Genomic DNA, 19,329 nt, shown 5'->3' on the forward strand with positions numbered 1-19,329 from the left:
TCTCGTCACCCTCCCCCGCGATTTATTTTTCTGTATCCTCGAATTGACAAGAGGCTACGTACAAACCCACACACATACACACACATAATTTTATAGATTTTAAATTGAGCGTCGTGTCGTATGACGATAAACATAAATCACTTTTCAGGTACTAGCTGTAGTAACGAAATAATTTTAACGAGCTATACAGTTGATTATTGAAATGGAATCAACTTTTAAAATTAAGTCTAATTAATGCATCGTATATTACTGTTGATATATCGTTTGAGCATACACAAAATATATATGATAAACACATTTTTAATATAATCAGAGTTATATTTGAGACAGGATTTAGAAAATGACAATATTTTTAAAATATCATAAAAGAATTATCGTTTTCAAGTGCAGTCTGTAAACTCGGTATTACTGTTCATTTATCGATTTGTTTACATTTTTTATTTTCAATTATTATTCATAATTTATTGCTCTAAAGATATTTCGATAAGCGATACATATTCCGAATAAATTAAAAATCTAATCATTAGGTATATTCAAATTCAACGAAATTTTTTCTTTTTCTTTAAATTATTTATTTTAAACTAAGAACCAAATTTGTAGATAAAATTAAAAATGAAGTTTGTTTTATAATTCATTCCATTCTATTGGTAAAGTACCTACCGTAATTTTTTTGTTTTCAACATTATACCGATGATAAGTTATTTTATATGGTGACTTCTTGTCTAATGTTTAGAGTAACTTGATCCCATTACTTTTGTTAAACAACTAATTGGTCAACACTGAATGCATAATACGTGCGCGCGCGGTTGTGATCGTCGTATTAATCGATAATAATTAATATTAGGTATTGTGATTATTGTTTAAAAATATAGACGCGCGATGATGTGTGGCCTGCTGACATACGAGGAGGGATTCAGGATATTTTATTATTATTTTTTATAATAATTACTATTATAATATAGTACCTTATAGTGGTACGACCATAAAATCATAACAACAACAACTACAACAACAACAAAACAATAACAATAATAGTATTGACGATTCGGCGATGACGTGTCTACTGTACGCCCGTGATGGTCTGCAGCCACGGTTTGTAGTACGTAGTCCTCATGTAGACTCCCGGAAGATACGGTGCGGCGCACTTGATGCCGTGTGACACAGTACCGATCAGTGTCCAGCGCCCGTTGTCTTTTTCGATCATCAAAGGCCCGCCACTGTCTCCCTGCCACGAGATAAAACGCAAAAACAAGAAAAAAATAAGATTAACACGACGATTAACCAGACCCTGTGGGAGGTTCTATTATAATGTGCATATCGTTGAATTTGAATTCGTTCTATATATTATAGAGTTGTTTTGTCTATAATCTATGTGAGGGATATTACTCGTAAGCGGCACGCATAAGTTAACGGTTGTAAAATATTTGAATAGAGCTATAGTAAAATTATTATTTAAATACTTATTACACTTCTACTGTCGAGCAGTTTTATAAATATTATATTATTTCTTTTAACGATTTCGTGATTTTAAACTTCATTTTAACAAAATTAAATAAACGTGTCAATATGTTTTCGTTAAAATCATTAATTATATTACACAGGAACTTGTAAGCTGAGATCCATCAGATGAACATTTCAAATAAATATTTCACTTAAGTAGAACAATGGCCAATAATAATATGAAATAATGTACTATACAATTTTAAATTGAAATATTTCTACACTCTAAAAGTATTTGTGTAATATTTAAAATAAATCTTCGAAGTAAACATCGCAACCTTTGTTTTATAAAAGAAATTATTTTTCGTGGGTTAAATTAAAATGCGTGTTATTCAAACTTTAAATCATACAACTGTATTTTCTAAATAATTGAAATAGTGAAATTTCCTTTTTCAATATTACCTAAATAATTTTAACTCATTTCAACATAATAATTGAAACATTCCAAATATACCTAATTTCGTCTCAATTTTAGATTTTAAGTCTACTACATCATAAACTATACAAACGGAACATACTTCGCAAGAATCCCTCTGCCCGTTGGCGTAACCGGCGCACAAAAAGCTGCTTAGTATGGTCTTTGTATGTCCTGCTGTCTCAAACATGTCCTGGCATACTTGGTTTTCAATTATAGGAACTTGTACTTCTTGCAGGATACTCGGAACTCCACCTCCTGTTTGATAATAAAAATAATAATACTATTAATATTACACAATGACAACGGATAATAATAGGGTCATAAATATATTCATCGATTCAAACAGAGCTAACTTTTTAAGGGGTTATTACTAATATTTTATATTACATAATACTCTGTACTCATAACTATGAAACATCTCTACTGACGATGTCAAATTAATTTCGAAAGATATCTAATAATGTCCAATAATGTATTTGTATATGTATTTGATTGATGTCTGGTGATTTTGCGTTGCCAAGTTCACAATGGTCACTTTATTTTATTATATTGATATGTTTTTTGGTTTGTAATCGTAAATTATGGCCTTACGGGTATTCTCTATACATAATTATTATGGATACATTGGTATTTACGTGTTAAAAAAAGTAACAGCACTACATGCGGCCGAGTTAATTAAGTAGGTAAGTATTTAAAACTCTCTAGTTATTTATTTTAAAATAAAATTATTGAAAAAAAAACATTTATACATACTTATAAGCAATTTAAAACTATAAGTAACATATTAAAATTTAAAAAACTCATTTAAGTCATTTAAGCAAGTGCATAATATGTAACGCAAGTGTACGTAAGATCTACAAAAATCTACCTAATCATATGTGTAAAGACTGGCTAGATTTTAAACTTAAAATCTAATCGTTACTTCCCTTTCTCCTTTTTATATTAATACTTATGTCTAGAGCTATAGAGTAGGGGCTATGGAAATATTAAACGATGTCTATTTTGAATTCAATAAAAAACATTTTTAGGTTTTTCTATATTATTATACGAACGAGTGATTTACGAAGCATTGTAGAACACTGTTTATTGTAATATGTAAATATAAAAATATTGTTCGTAGTGAATCCTTACTGGATGTGTTGAACGATATCGTTTGACTAAAGCGTATATTATCGAAATAATTTGAAAATTGGTTTCACAATCGAATTAAGCATTTCACGTCGAGTATAATATTATATACATGTATATTATTTACTTACTAATAATATGCGATTCGTTCTCGAACGTCAAAATCAATTGAATTTTGACAGAAAGATCAATATTTTATTTAACGAAAATCAAAACATACCAAATACGTTTAAATAAAACTGTTACGTGAGAGAGATTTCAATATGCTCAATTCGATTATACCTTCCATAGACCACTTGTCAGGATAGTTATTTAGACATTAATTTTTTTATTTTATAAATTTTGTTGACTATTTTAATATTATTCTGATTTAAACATTGTATTATACAATTTATTATATGAAAAGATTATTCGTGCACATTATAATGTGTTAAGGTTTTTTTTTTTTTTGTAGTGTACAGATAATTTTTCAGTTAATTCAAAAACATCTCTTCTGTGTAAGATAAGTTCAATTGCTGCATAAAACTAAATGAGTGGTATTAAATTTAAATTTCTTTGAATAATTAATTTTTTTTAGTTTCCGTTATTTTAATGATTGCATCAAAATAAAAAAAATTGAAAATAAACTGATAAAATTGTATAACGGAAAAAATGGGTAGTTATACTGTCGAATTAATGTCGGGACTGTCACAGGATAAAATCGCCAAATTAAAAAACGGGACATTCCAGTCTTAAATCTTAATTCATATAGATTATACAATTTATATAATCTCTATTAAACAAGTATCGTTTGAAGTAATTTTTTTTATAATTATTTAAACAAGCTTTGCGTTGAGAACAAATATAAAAATAAATAAAGGCGTGTATTAATATTATTATACTTTTTTGTGGGGTTTTCTTAGCGATCGGGATAGATATATTAATTTTCAAAAATAGAAAATATGTTAAAGTATATCGATTGTTTTTTAAGACTCTCACTCTTCATATGGGGGGAGGGGAGAAAGCTTAAAATTGAATTTTAACGAATGGCATAATATGTGATAATTTTTTTGGTGAGTGATGACAACAAGTGCCCACCACCGTCAAAACGCTCGCTCACCGTATTTCAACCGTCCCCATCCCGTGACCACGGCCATGCGTCCGGTGAAGTCGTCCTCGTCGTCCGGCATGCAAATGGGAACGATGTGCTGGTCGTAGTTAACCGGCGACTCGAGCTCCAAAAGTGCTATGTCGTTCTCGAAAGTCGCCGCGTCGTACTGCCGATGGACAATGACGCGTTTTACGTTCTTGCTGATGCTCCGTTTGGATTCCACCTCGCCGCTAATGTCGTACTCACCGAACACGGCCACCAGGTTTGCTAGAAATCTGCGGACAACCGGAAACGACGAAAAGTCATTATTACGGTGACAGAAATCCGCATTCGTGCATATACCGTTGTAACAATTTATAAACAATAATAATAATTATTATTACTACACCGTGGTATGATATGTAAGATTCCATTTTGGAATTCCGACCACGACCGCAACAGGTTTATGTATACTATACTAAAGTATAAAATTAGGAATTTCAAATTAAACGGATACAAGATAATTTACGCACGTTTGTCATAGGCGAGGAAAATTTTCATGGATATAAAGACCACAAATTATTCAGGTAATTATAATACACGGGAATCTTCAACATAATGTATATGATATGTACGTATTATTTACATAATAAACGTAGCAATTCGTAAACCGTTTAAAAGCTTAATCATTATTAATTTGATGACACCAGTTTTTCTACCCACGTTTAGCGTGATATCGAAGTATGACCTATACGTTGTGAATTGTGACATAATTAAACGATTTATAGTAATATTATACCGTTTTACATAGAAAATAAAATAATATAAATACATATCTGTGATGTCCTTGATAAATACACATAGCTGACCTTATGAATTGGTTTATTCTGACCAGCCACCGCATAACTAATATAGAATGCTATATGGACGGTTTTTGGTAAGTACATACGTAAACACGTTGACACGCAACGACTATAACGGATTTTTATCATCATATCGTTGTTTTGCTACGTCAAGACACATAATATTCCGAGATGTTTAAAGTTATGAATTTGTCTTATTCTAAACGATCGAAACACTTTGTTGAAATCATATTACATTTCAGCAAAGCTCGATAATATGAGGTAATCTAAAAAATATTATCACCTTTGGGATATTTACGTTCCAAGTTTTTCACCTCTAAAATGATAAAAAAGCACAGTAACGATTAACTTCTGATCTTTATTGACAGTTTTGAGCTAATAACAGGTAAATTTGATTTCTTTATCTTACAAAAACCAAAAAAATTAATGATCAGTGGTCACCTATAAGTTACTTAAATAAATTTTAATTTAATCATAATTTACTTAGATTTTTGAATAAAATTAAATCAAAACCATTTTCAAATATATATATATACGATTATATTGAGTGTATATATATTTAATTTTTACCTTAACCAGTTTGGCGTTTTAATAATTAAATCAATGACTAGTTTAAGCGAACAATCAGATAGATAATTTATAGTGATGGGCAACGATATCGATAATTCGATACGATATCGATATCGTGACAAATTATCGACATCGATATTATTTTGTATTGTACGATATATCGTTATATCGAAAATAATATTTTTCAAGAAAAATACATGGTATTTAGTATTTACTATTTAGTATTTACTATTTAGTATTTACTATTTGTAGGTTTTAAGCTATAATAAATAATAATAGGTGTCAGCTGATAACGTTTGGTGTACACTACGCGTGTTCCAGTGAAATGTCAATTATTGTACACTATTAATAATCCATTATAATGTTATCTAAAAAGGAAACAGGTTTTTTTTATATTGCCAACAATGTTATAACTTTTATTGAATATTATATTTAGCTGGCTTTTAAGAGGAATACGGTATAGTACCACACTACCACTGGATATTCCATAATTCACAGTGTAATTTGTGTCGTCGGTGTGATGTAAACGTCCGTTATTTTTCGAACATTTCTAACATCGTATAGTGATTACTGATTAATAATCAAATTATTACGAAAAGTTTTTTTTTTAATTGTTTAGGTAAACATAAAATTATATTTTCGATACGATATCGATATCGTACAAATAACGATATCGCGATAAAATATCGGAAAAATCTGAACGATATCGATACACAAAATTATATCGTTGCCCAACACTAATAATTTATAGGTTATAATTTGACTTTTTTATTAGTTTAAAAACAATACGTCAAGTTAAAACCGTGTTATTATATCTAAACCAGTGATTAATATTTAAACATTGAATGTTTTAAATCGATCGCGATGTAAAAATACTACCATTCACGTTATAAGATTATGTAAATTAAAATAAGCCAATAAATAAAAAGTATAAATTTAATCGTTTTGTAGATGTAAACATTGAAACACGTACAATTTCCCGAAAATTATATACATATTTATACATTAAATAATACACCTAAATTACTGGACGAAATAGTTGGCTATAAGTCAAAACAAATCGAAAGTTGTACGATCACTACGCGTGATGTCGATAAGGGTGGTGCACGATTAAAAAATAAAAAATCAATCGAATTCAAAGGTTGTAGGTTCAATTTTTTCCTCCACATCAACTTTTGAACTTTTTAAGTCAAACGCGTTATATGCTGACTGTTAGTATCGGCCAATAGGAATCCGACGAAAATGCCGTTGGCGTGTAAATATTATTATCGGTAAAGCGTACGATATGATGTCCACCCGACGGCCGTTATTCTGAAGTCGATCGATTTCGATTTAAGTACAATACCCATTTTTACGATAAGACAATCGCGCGCGTCGTGCGCGACCTCTTTCCGCAAAGAGCCTCTCGGCGCTGACCCAGTTCGCGTTAACTTTCAAAGCGAACGAGCGTATCTCAACACGCGACGAGTAAAAAAATAATTGCCTTGCCCAGTAAAAGTATGTTAGAACGTAAATTGCACGACGTTACACTTTAAACGATTATATTAATAACGACGACGACGATGACGATGATAATAGTGGACAATGGTAATGATGATTATGATAATAACAATTATTATAATTACAATGCGAGTAGTTTGATCAATTGTATTCATAGTGTTGCGCACTTGCGCGGCAGCAGCAGCACGCACAATGTAGGCAATAACCGGTGTAAAATCGTTGAATTCCAAATTAATGTTGGCAAGTCTAAAGTTTTCGATTCGGTAAAATACGATTCGTTCTGAGCATTTTTGAAAAACGTGTCGGGAATAGTATAGATCATATTTTGAAAGTTTTTGGAACTGGATTTGGAATCAATCAAACAATTAAGTTTCCCCGGCCGTCTTTTTACGATCGTATGCGATTATTTAGCTACAATAATTAGTCCTTATAGTGAATATAATATAATTTTTATAGATTTCTTAAGCTTCGGAAATAAACCAAATGACGATCAGACGACGTGCGGTTTAGTAACTAGTAATTACCTAGTACCTGTATACTAGTGATATGTCTATACTAATTTGTTTATTTAATTTATTAAATAAAAAAATATGTTTGTTGTTTTTAGTTATTTTATGATTTCGTAAAATCAAAAATAAAACGGACTTATGTAATGTTTTTTATGATTATCTATTTAAGTATTTGTTACGTTACAAAACCAAAATTCTAGAAAATATTATAAAAACAATAAAATTAAATAAAAATTATTTGAAAAATATCCAAGAAAAATCTATAGTAGGTACCAGTGCATCAAAAATCTACTACCCGTAGTAGCGTAGTATTTGTTTCGATTTATTTACCCTAATTAAATTAAATAAGTGGTCTAGCAAAGTTTTGGTTCCAAATGTGTTCAGAAGCATTTAGTTTCAATCTCATAACTTGATTATTATACATTAGATGATTTCAATACTTGCCTAAAACTTCTTATGACTATATTTATTATACAATATAAATTATAATCTATGATTTAATATTTACCCGGGTTGACAGTGAGCGGCGGTTATGACGTGTCGCTGAGTGATCAACACGCCGCCGCATTTGTTTTTGGTGAATAGTCCCAGCCAGGTGGCTTCCCTGACCAATACTTGCCACGGCCATTCGCCAAATGTCGAACCCGTTCCGCCAACGATCCGACCGCCTTTTCTCACCAAAGGCCGCACTCCACACGCTAAAAGTGTGCACACAAAACATAACATGTCATAGATTAATCATAAAATCGAGCATAGTACGATAAATTATCAAATTATTTCATATAATATTTGGTAACATCTTATTAGGTACTATTACAAGTTATGCCAGTGAAAACCTGTTGTTGCACGCCTAACCTAACGATTATAATATTATTATATTATCCATCCGGTTTGGCATATCATTATTGTGTTGTACTATCCGAACCGTTATAAATCGTCATACAGAATCGAGACTATAGAAATCGCTTTATACGCCCTATACGCATGATATTATTATTTAATTTCCACTGCGAGAATGTTTGAAGCTGCCGATATCGAACATACCTACTAGGTTTGGTACAAGGCTTTGAGTTCAAAAATCGCTCAAATATTAAAACCAAATCACTTTAAATAAAACGTAAAAATTATTTGGACATTACAAAAACTAACATGGAAAATTGGTACATCTAGCATCCAATAAATATAATAATTTTGAATCGTCTCAAACATGTATATTGTATTTTGGTATGTTATGCAGTACAGAACCCTAAAGACTAAAGTATAAGATAGTTGTTTTCAATGTAGCTATAATCAAAATGCTGCGGCGTTATAACAATCGTATTATTAACATGTACTTTTAAACGCAACTATTCATAATTCAGTGACATATTATATGAAGTCAACTATAATAATATAATCTTAAAAAATATCCATGTACGTTTAGTGTGTTAGTTGTTTCCATTGAGAAAACCTATAGGTACAGCGTGATGGATTTGATTTACACAGTAAAGATTTCGAAAACTAGTTTGATAATAAAACATGACCGACCACGACGAATATCATTATACCTACACTAAAAAATCGATTTGAACGTTGTTGTAATCGTCGACGTATGATACGAACGTTATAGTAAAGCCGCCAATGTGTGTATTACGTGCTTTAGAATTTTGTAATAAATATTACCGTTAAGTTATCCGAACGAGACTCTGAAAAAACTATACAGCTATGTGTATGTATGTATGTGTGTGTGTGTTTTTAAAACATCGTCGTTATTATTTATGGGCCAAGAGGACTCAACGAAAAACATGTCTCGACAGTAAACACACATTAACGTCTTCACAGACATAAAATAATATTATGTGATTACGTAATATAGATAATTTCTGTTATCGTAGGGGTTGGAAGAATTAGGAAAAGCACTCTACTTATCGATTATTGTTCACGTCCGATGACTTCGTTTCACGACGCAGTATACAAGACTAAATACAGTTTGACTAAACACATCCATATAATATTTGTACATATACGATCTTGAAACAAACTACATACATGCTACGATACAATGTACGCGATACTTGTGTACGACAGACAAATTTTTGAACAAAAACTGGTACGCTTATTAAAATCTATAAATATTATCATATAATATCGTCGGAAACTGGAGAGCAATGTATTGCAAAAAAAACAATTATTATTGTTTCAATTCGTTATAAGTTATAACATAGTTTCGTTTTTCTAAAATGTACAAACTTAAACCTCACTGCCAATGTATATTTGGCGTATACTTAGCTTTAATTTCAAAATAAATAATTAATTTCAATCCTCCGTTTGACATAATATACGTAATTATATACTTGATATGCTATTTTATGACTTGAAAGTGATATAAAAAATATTATATTATGCTCAATACATAAATAAATATGCCGAGTACACAAGTAAACAATTAATAAGTGTGTAAATAGGGAGAAAAAAATTTAAATAAAAAAAAATGTGGTCGAAGAACCTTATCCTATTTTTCATAGTACTCATTGTGATAACAGGCGGTGCAGTGATATCGGCTGCTCAAAATGTTTGACTAACTTAACCCACACCTAAAGCTGAAATGGCACCCCCCGTATTTCGAAATTCAATCGCCTCTCTCCCACCACCAACCCGTAAATAACGTGATGACCATTGCGCGTACTTTTCCTGTAATCCGGTTCAGCGGTGGTGTGATGGTCGTGTTCGACGTTCAGTGTGTCCAGTATGACCGTCGTAGAAGGCGTCAGCTTGACGGGTAACTTTGTCGGGCGCTTGTTGTCCGTAGCGTACGTGGTAGGTTGAAAAAGCTGGACGGGGGTGAGCAACGTTGGGTACTTGACTGGACGGGACACTGTGGTCACCTCCAAGAACGGGGCAGAGTCGAGCGGCGGAGTGATCGGCGTCGGCCGGTACGTGGAAGTAGTGGTCCACTTGACGGGTTGCGGCGACGGTTTCGTGGGTTTGGCGGTGGCAGGTTTGGACGGTTTCTTCGTAGGCGTAGCGGACGTCGGCGTGGCGGTCGCCGGCTTTTTGTTCGGCCAGCCCGCCGGGTCATCGTTAGCGACGGTCACGTTAGACGACGACGATTCGCCGGACATCAGGACCTTTTCCAGGTCTTCGAAATTGCCTTGTAGCGATTGGACGACCTTTTCGACGAACAGGTGGACTTTGTCGTCTAGGTTGTCGTCGGCCGTCAGGTGCGGGTTGGGATCGGCGTCCACGTCGTAATCGCCGGACGTGTCGACGACGGTCACTTCCGGTTTTTCCTGTTGCGTTGCCGCCGTCAGGTTGACGTTTGGGTCGCGAACCGGCGGAAAAGCGAACGTGTCGGTGGAGTTGAACGGAACGGCACTCACTTCGTCGTCGGCCGTGGGCCTGTGCACTCCGTTGACCGGGTATGAAGACGACGAAGTGTGGTGCTGCAGGTGGTGGTGGTGAATCTGCTGTTGGATGTGGTGCTGCTGGAGGTGTTGAGCGTCAGAGGCGGTGATGAACACCTGCGTGGCCGGCGTTACGACGGGCGTCGGGTAATCGTCGTCGTCGGTGGCCGACGGTCTGTAACCGCCGCCGGACGACGACTGAAGCACGGCCGCCACGCCGCCGTCGTTCACCACCGGTTTGGCCGTCGTGTACGGCTTCGAGCCACCGCCGCTACCCGTGGCCGTCGGCTGGAACTTGTTGTGGTACTGATGGTTCACCGACGTGATGACCGTGGTGAAGACGTTGTTGTTGGACGTGCTGCTGACCGTCGACGGCGGCCCGGCGGTCGTGGTCGTGGTTGGCCGGTGTCCGTAGTTGGTGGAAACCAGCGGCTTGGCAGACGTGTGCACGCTACCGGTGGACGGCTGATGGTTGGCGTTGTAATATTTGTCGGCCATCGTGGTCGAGCTGACCGGCACGAAAGCCACGTCCTGCTGGTGCTGATGGTGTTGCGGCGGGTGGTGATAAGTGGCCGTAGTCGTGTACGCCGCGCTCACGGACGGTTTACCCGTCACGATGATGCTCTGCGACGGCTTGACGTGCGACGAGGGCGGTGGACGGTACGACGACGAGGAGGTCGCGTACACCGTAGACGCGGGCGTGGTGTGTTTGTTGGGGTTTTTCGAATCGTTGGCCGAGCTCAGCACTATGACGGTGGGCGCCACCGGCTCGAACGGCTTTGCCGTGGTCGTTGTCGTGGACAGCACGTGGAAGTGCGGTCCCGGCAGGTGGTGGTTGGACGTGGTGGAAGTGGTGGACGGCGTCGAGCCGTAGTAGTTGGTGGCCGGCCGGTCGTAGTGCTGTTGCGCCGACGTCGGATACGAGTGGACCGTGGACGAGGGCCTGGTGACCGGGAACGTGGACGCTCCGTAACCAGGTGACTTGGAATCGCCGCCTTCGATGGAGCCCCACGTGTACAGCGCTGGCGGTGCCGTCGGCGGCGCGCTGGTCACCTGGTGGACGACGTACGACGGCGACGCGTCCATCGTGTCCGCTTGGTGCCTGTCCGGCGCGGGCGGCGTGTAGTTGAGTATGGACAGTATGTGGTTGATGGAGTTGTTTTCCTTGACGTTGGGGTCGTTGACCGTCAGCGTGGGTATTAACACCATGTTGTCATAATAGTCGTCGGAGGCCGTTGACGTGTGTTGGTGTTTGTGGTTGTTGTGGAAATGCGCGCCGCCGTAACCCTGTTTGGACGTGGTCACCTGGACGGTAGTCGCAGACGGGGTAGTCTTCCGGATGTTGGGCACCGAGTCCGTCGACTTGGACACCGGCGACAACGACGACGACAAGTGCGGCGGCAGCTTGGCAGTGACCGCGTCTCCGTAATCGACTTTGGACGTGATCTTGTTGTCGGCGAACGACTGCGGCCGGTGCTGATAGTGATGGTTCTGGTGGTAACCGCCGTCCGTGGTGTACTGTTGCATGACGTCCGTCATGTCGGCCGCCGACGGCAACCGGTCGCGGTGGGCCTGCATGAGGGCTGTGAAGTTATCAAAAAAGTCGTCCGGCCTATAAGTGTTTTGCACGGCTGATCCGTTGTGGTGCATCAATATGGTGTCGGCCACCGGCTGTTGGAACGATAGCGGCGGCAGGTCGTTGTGGTGCGAGCCAAGCGTCGAGGCGGTGGCGGTGGCCGTAACGGCCGCGGCCGTGGACGCGCTCTGCTCGACTGCGGCGGGCACTTTTACGCCGGCCGGAAGTCGACAACAAGCGCCGAACAGGAACACGTCCACGCACGACCCGACCACCGTACCGCCTAGCCGCGTACACTCGTAGTTGAACATGCACACGCCGGTTCCGGTTCCGGTTCCCGTGGGGGTGGTGATGGATACATCGTTCTTGAACGGGTGAGTGTCGTCTTTGCACGCGCGGGGTACAATTCGGTAGCCGCCAAATTTTCTGCTACCGGCTGAAACAGATAGATCAACGTGATGGATGTTACAAAATCATTAATAAACGTATTACGTTAAGCTGTATAAATAATATAAATACATAAATATAACTAATTACTAGCGCGGGGTGGATCACAAGCGTTTTTATGCATAATCTACTCGAAAGGATGCGATTTATATGTTAATTCTAATCTGATATAAGAGGATTTCAAACAAACTTTTTTAATTTTATGAAGTCGAGTCGTTGGCTTTTTCAATGGAAAAATACCTAACTCATTTGTTTAGAACTTTGGAAGTAGGCGCTTAAAGGTCGCATTTATAAACACCAATAAAATCATTAGTGTATTAAAAATATTTTAAGGTCGTGAGACTCAATTCTTTCGAATCCAAAGGCGGTTATGCCTATATAGTGTTGCGTTGTATATGTTTACGAGTATATGAATAATTTTTATAAAAATTTATCTCTAGATTATTGAGATTTGAGTTTACTTAAGAATGACTTATTACTTATACACTATAATAATAATAAACGTATACATATTTAATGCAAACGGGACATGACATAATGACGGCAACATTAATTGAAAATATTGTCCTAACACGTTTTATTATTACTAGCTTTTGAGCATAGTAATGTTTTATATTAAGAAAAGGCAACAACCGTATATGTGTTGTTATACAAACGTACAACACAGCAAAGTTTCGTTGGGTAAAACTTATTTTTTATTGTTAGTTTTAAGATTAATTTTATTTATACACGATTAAACTTTTCTGTGTTCTTTAGTTGGTTTTTACGATATTTTAATTTTTAAATGATATGAGCAATCCTCATTAAAATAAAAATATTGACAACACTTGTAAGTATGGTATTCGCTACGGTTTATCGTATAGACAATAGGATTACCTATATAAAAATGTTGGAAAAATGACTTATTTATAAAATTATAACACATGGATATTTTATGATCCACCTTGAAGCGGTTCATATTTCGTTTATAATAGGAAAATAATATTATGTTAGTAAATTATATAGTTAAGTAAAATTATATTATAAAGAATAATGTTTAAAAAAAAAATACTATTATAATAATCAATGGCGGGCGTAGTAAAAAAATTGTAGAGAATTTATTATACATTGGATTTTACTCGTCCTGTAAACTTAAGTCGATAATCGATACTCGGTACTATCAAGTTTCAAGTTTCAGTAATTATGTGTAAAATTTTGAAATAAGAAAAACATTATGTGTAAATTAATATTAATAAAAATCGGTAAAAAATTGCTTTCGTTGTTATATTACACTACACACAACATCGACTAGGTAATGGATATATCAGATCGTGTGCACATACTTTGATAGAAAGTGGATGACTGAAACGAAGATGAAGACAACGGTTCCTTATTGTAGACGACGTTAAATGCCAAATTGCTGGACGGCAACATGAAGGTCAGCCAACAGTACGACAGCAGCCGAAGAGCAGTCAAGCAATCCTGGGACATGCTGAGGTATCATTCTGCAAAAAATTTTCCAAATGTTAACAATAATATACAGTTGTCGAATATCATAAAATTATTAAAGTAATTAGATATGGGATATACATTAGACATTAGTAATCCGATATAGGTACGATATTTTTTTTTACATTTAAAGTTGTTTTAAATACGACCAAACATTAGACCTTAAACCTATCACTCGATTGGGTACACCGTACACCTCGCAGTTTAAAATATTTTCATACGTCATCGATTGTATCCCGTTATATCGTTTTTAATTTCTTAGATTATCAATAATTATATTTTATTACTAATAAATATTTCTTAATTATTAAAAAATTAAATTGTCTTCTATTTTCAAAGATAAGTTTTAAAAACAATTACCAATTTTACAGTAAGGTTAAAAATAAATCAATAATAATAATAATTACACCGTGATTTAAATTCTAAGCGTTCTGACACTATTATTGTACCTATAGCTTACTATATTTTAAAACTTACAGACAGCTTAGTTTATTTTTAACATCTCGCGACAGTACTACATAGATCTAACGCAATTCGCAGTAGGTACTTTTCAATCGTCGAAAGTGTGAATCGTTTCTACGTCACGGGTGTGTTCGGTGTACGCAAACACCTAACTGCAACACGCGTGTATGCCTATAATAAAATGCGTACACTATATAGTGTACACAGAGGTGTAAACTTCCGTTGGTAGTTATAATGTTTATATAAGTACAATGTTCAAAAAGAATTGCGGCTGCCTTCCGTGAAACTCAAACAAAACCATCCACGCGATTTCCAATGACCAAGAATTTATAAGTTTAACACGCATGACCTGTTAAATTTCGATAATGATAAATACCTATATGGGAACAGATTGACGATCGCGATAGCCTTAGGTAACCCAACCTCGATGAAGAACATATTCTATAATAGGGCGGGAACATCGCGTAGCCGGATCTAAAAGATTTGTTGATCGGAGTAGATAAAAAACAGAAAAATGTTGAACAAACAAGAAAAACAATCAAAAGTTTATTTAACATTCCATTTATTTATTAAACACACACACACACACACGCACGCATTATATTATCATAGTCAAAAATATCAATACAATTAAAAAGTTCTAACTTTATAATATTCAAGATTTTACTGGATTTAATAAATTAGTTACTATATTCATAACCATACTAAAATTTCATGACTAATGTGATTTAAAATTGGTACGTGGTGAAAAAACTAAATACTTATACTAAACGTTGATAAAATATTAATATAAATACCATTTCTATAGTTAAGGTAAATATGTTGTTTCTATAAGTTTTCGTTCATTTTTATTGATTTTTGGTTTTAAAATTTATTTTTTACAGAGAGGAGTTAAAGCGTGGTAGCTTTAACATTTTTCCAATTGATGGCCTATTATGTATATAATTAATATCAAATCGTATTTTTAGCATAAATACGTTTTTGAGTTGGAAATAACTTTTTTTAAAGCCGATTTACGTAACGCTTTATATATAAATTTGTGTTACCATTGTTATACATTCGTACAAAAATTAAAGTTAAATATCTCCACATCTGCAAGAAAAATAATTTATAAATCATTGGTTTTCCATCTCAATAACATATATTTATGAATCGCTCTATTTCTATGGTAAAACCGTGGTTATAATTTACATGGGTTAATGAACAAATGAATATCGTACTAACCGCAATTAACCACTGTTATTATCACAATTCTAAGCAATACGGTAGTAATTGATAAATGACAACGGTAATAAACTAACAATTATAAAATACAACGATTGCATTCGCTTGTTCGCTACGTTATATTATTAAAATAAATAGTAAAAGCAATATTCGATTAGAAAAACTATGTAAATTTGAATACTATAGTATTATGCCTAAAAGATTTTCCTATCGCTATTACTGAAACTTTAAAAATTATTCTATTGGTGAAAATGTTTACTCGTATGTAAATATTAAGTGCTATTATTTTTTTCACACTGTTTTTGCTGCATTTGTTATCTTTAGGTTTATTATGTATAACTTAATGATTTTCATGAGCAATATAAGTAATCTATTTTTTATTATCTTTTAGTTCTTAATTTGCTTCTTACTATTTATATATTATTGCATGGTTTATGGAAAAAATTTAAAGCAGAAAAATGTCCATAAAATTATCTATTTTTGTATGGTACGTTTGAAAAAATAGTGGGCTAATTCTAATAAAAGTATATTATGCGATAGCCTTAGACAGTCTTCGTAGCTCTGACTATAAATATATGAACAACCTGTTTGTAGGCCGGTAATTGTTTAGGATTAAACAGAGTAACTCGCCTAGCATCCCCATTCTTTCTATCAACTAGGTATGAATCTATTCAAATTTTGAATTGTTTAGGCTACACATTCCTCCTCCACTCTAAATATTAAGAATTAGTTGTATCAATGGTTACTAAATAAATAGCCATTAACTATCGATGACAGGTAATTCAATACTTAAAAAAAATACGACCATATTTTATTATGTTGATGTAAGTGTAAAACTAAAGAGAAATAATATAATAAGCAAAATATGAGATTTAAATTATGAATGTAGGTATTAATTATTACCAATAGAAATGTAGGCGCTTGCATATTATATATAGTAGCGAGTTACCATTGCTCGTCCGGGATATTTATTATAACTACCGATTTTATTGCAGACGCGTAATGTTTTAACAACCCTAACTATTGTCACGGTCGTGTAGCGTAAAATCGGAAAGACATAATCAAACCGTGTGACTAATTGCAATAATAAGCTCCAAAACGCTCGTTTCAAACTACATTGTGTTGTGTACATGTCAATCGCTTACAATTATTCCCATTATCCAGGATCCGATGGATTAGCACGTCAAATGGGATTCGAAATGTATACTTATAAACCGTCATAGAAAATGTGCTAATAACAATCGCGGTGTACGATATTTGCAAAAAGAGATCCTATCGCCTACGCGTATGTGACAAGAAGGTACGTGAGACCGAGTTCGCCTCGTTTCACCGTTTTATTTTTATTTTTTTACGTACTCACAATAAAGTATGCGAATCTTATACAGACAAAAATCATTCATGATGCGTTTGTTAGTTTCATAAACATTCCCGGAGTGGTTTTTGAATTGAATTGGGAAATTATGTAGGTAATTATGACGTTTTATGACGAATATAAAAATCGTTTTCCCGACAAACATGCGATTAATATAGATCTACAACTGTATATTCATTTTCATTACGATAATACCAATTATTTTATAATTTAATGTTTATCATAATATGTTAAGATTAAGCCCCAGGATTCAGTTTGAAAAAACTGTGAATCTTTTTTAGAATTTTGAATTATTTCTTAAACTACTCAAGAAATAACTAAAAAATAGGTGATGAGTGCACCGAATTATCAAATGTCGATAACAATCATTACAATAAAAATAAATTTAAATAGCCATATTTTTAAGACTTCTTTGAAAATGTATTTCAATTAGATATTTAAATACTTAAACTTTGAATGATAATATATATTTAAATATTTTTTTATGACAATTTTAACACAAAAATAAATACATTTAAAAAATAATTTAAATATTATTAATTATTAACTTATCTGTAAAAGCTCTTGAAAACTGATATTTATCAATACAATATTTTTTAGAGAATACATTGCTTATTTAATGATTTTTTTTTCATATTTAATGGAGATAAAGTTAAAAAAATTAGTATAAATCAGTACTTTTTATTTGTCACCCTAGTTATTATTTTTAGATTTTCTGTTTAACTATAAAATTATAAAGAAGGTGTTTATAAATTAGATTATTGATAACTGTGATAACAATATAATATAGCGTTTAAACTAAACTGTAAGTTTTGAATTATTTTAAAATATTAAATCAGGAAGCAACTATCATTAATTCTATTTAATTGGATACGATTCATGTATGATTATTTACTAACCTTCTGCAAATTATTCGATCATTAGTATATAGATTATAGATATACAACAAAAACAAACAGTTTATGGTTCAGAATGTATCTATCTATTATACTGTTGTTATAATTTCGCATACCAGAGTTTATATTGTTTTACTGTTATAGAAGAGGTAGTTTTACGCTAAATTCACAAATGATGCAAGCTTGAAAATGAATTTAATTCAATTGACCTTTGTTAATTCGAAACTGTTCGTATTTATACGATAAATTAATTTACAACTAAATAAATACACAATATTGAACTTGAGCTACCTATTAATTTAATTTTGAAACTAGGGCAATACTAATAACACGGTGTATAATTATCATTAAAAAAAATATACTTTGCTAAGACGTATTTTTTTTTCTTTTACCAACTCTTCTGGGAAAAATTATCGATCTATATAACAAGGCCGGAAATCAAAATAGATTTTTTTTACCTATAGTTAAAGTTTCATAATAATTGTATTTTATTAATTTTAATCATTAAGAATTAGACCTATTCACTTGATTAATGTTTTAGTGATTATTACATTTTAACTGTAACTACGTCGTGTAGGTACTGTAATTCATATTTTAGATACATTTTAATGTTTTACATAGTTATTGAAAATAATTATTGGCGAAATGAACCGAAGATCAATTAGAAAAATCATTGTATTACAAAAAGATTTTATACAATTTTCAGAAAATTTTTGATGATCGTTAATAGTTTTTATTTTAGAAAAATTATTAAGAAAGTCGAAAAATAACTAGTTCTAAGTAATTTTCAATCTTGTCATCCGGTACATAAAAATGCTAAATTATATTTTTTAACACTCCTTCTACCCAAAAAAGTATTCACAGTAAAAGATAATAATAATAATAACTACGAAAAAAAATACAATAGTTAAACCAATACATTTA

At 33.9% G+C, this 19,329-nt stretch overlaps 1 protein-coding gene across 1 annotated transcript in view; it reads right to left on the reverse strand.

The window, feature by feature from the left end:
- Positions 1-228: 228 nt before the first annotated feature.
- The window catches only part of LOC112596590 (mucin-17-like), a 44,957-nt gene continuing 25,856 nt past the window's right edge, over positions 229-19,329 (reverse strand). The window contains exons 2-7 of the mRNA XM_025342350.1: positions 14,286-14,447; positions 10,223-12,952; positions 8,066-8,255; positions 4,146-4,411; positions 2,019-2,173; positions 229-1,225 (exon numbers count right to left, since the gene is read on the reverse strand). Of these exons, the coding sequence (XP_025198135.1) occupies positions 1,061-1,225; positions 2,019-2,173; positions 4,146-4,411; positions 8,066-8,255; positions 10,223-12,952; positions 14,286-14,433 (3,654 nt within the window). The 5' untranslated portion in view covers positions 14,434-14,447 and the 3' untranslated portion in view covers positions 229-1,060. The remainder of the gene's footprint in view (positions 1,226-2,018; positions 2,174-4,145; positions 4,412-8,065; positions 8,256-10,222; positions 12,953-14,285; positions 14,448-19,329) is intronic.

Source organism: Melanaphis sacchari, unplaced genomic scaffold, assembly GCF_002803265.2.
Source record: "Melanaphis sacchari strain LSU unplaced genomic scaffold, SCAv2.0 Contig32_pilon_pilon, whole genome shotgun sequence".
NCBI lineage: Eukaryota > Metazoa > Arthropoda > Insecta > Hemiptera > Aphididae > Melanaphis > Melanaphis sacchari.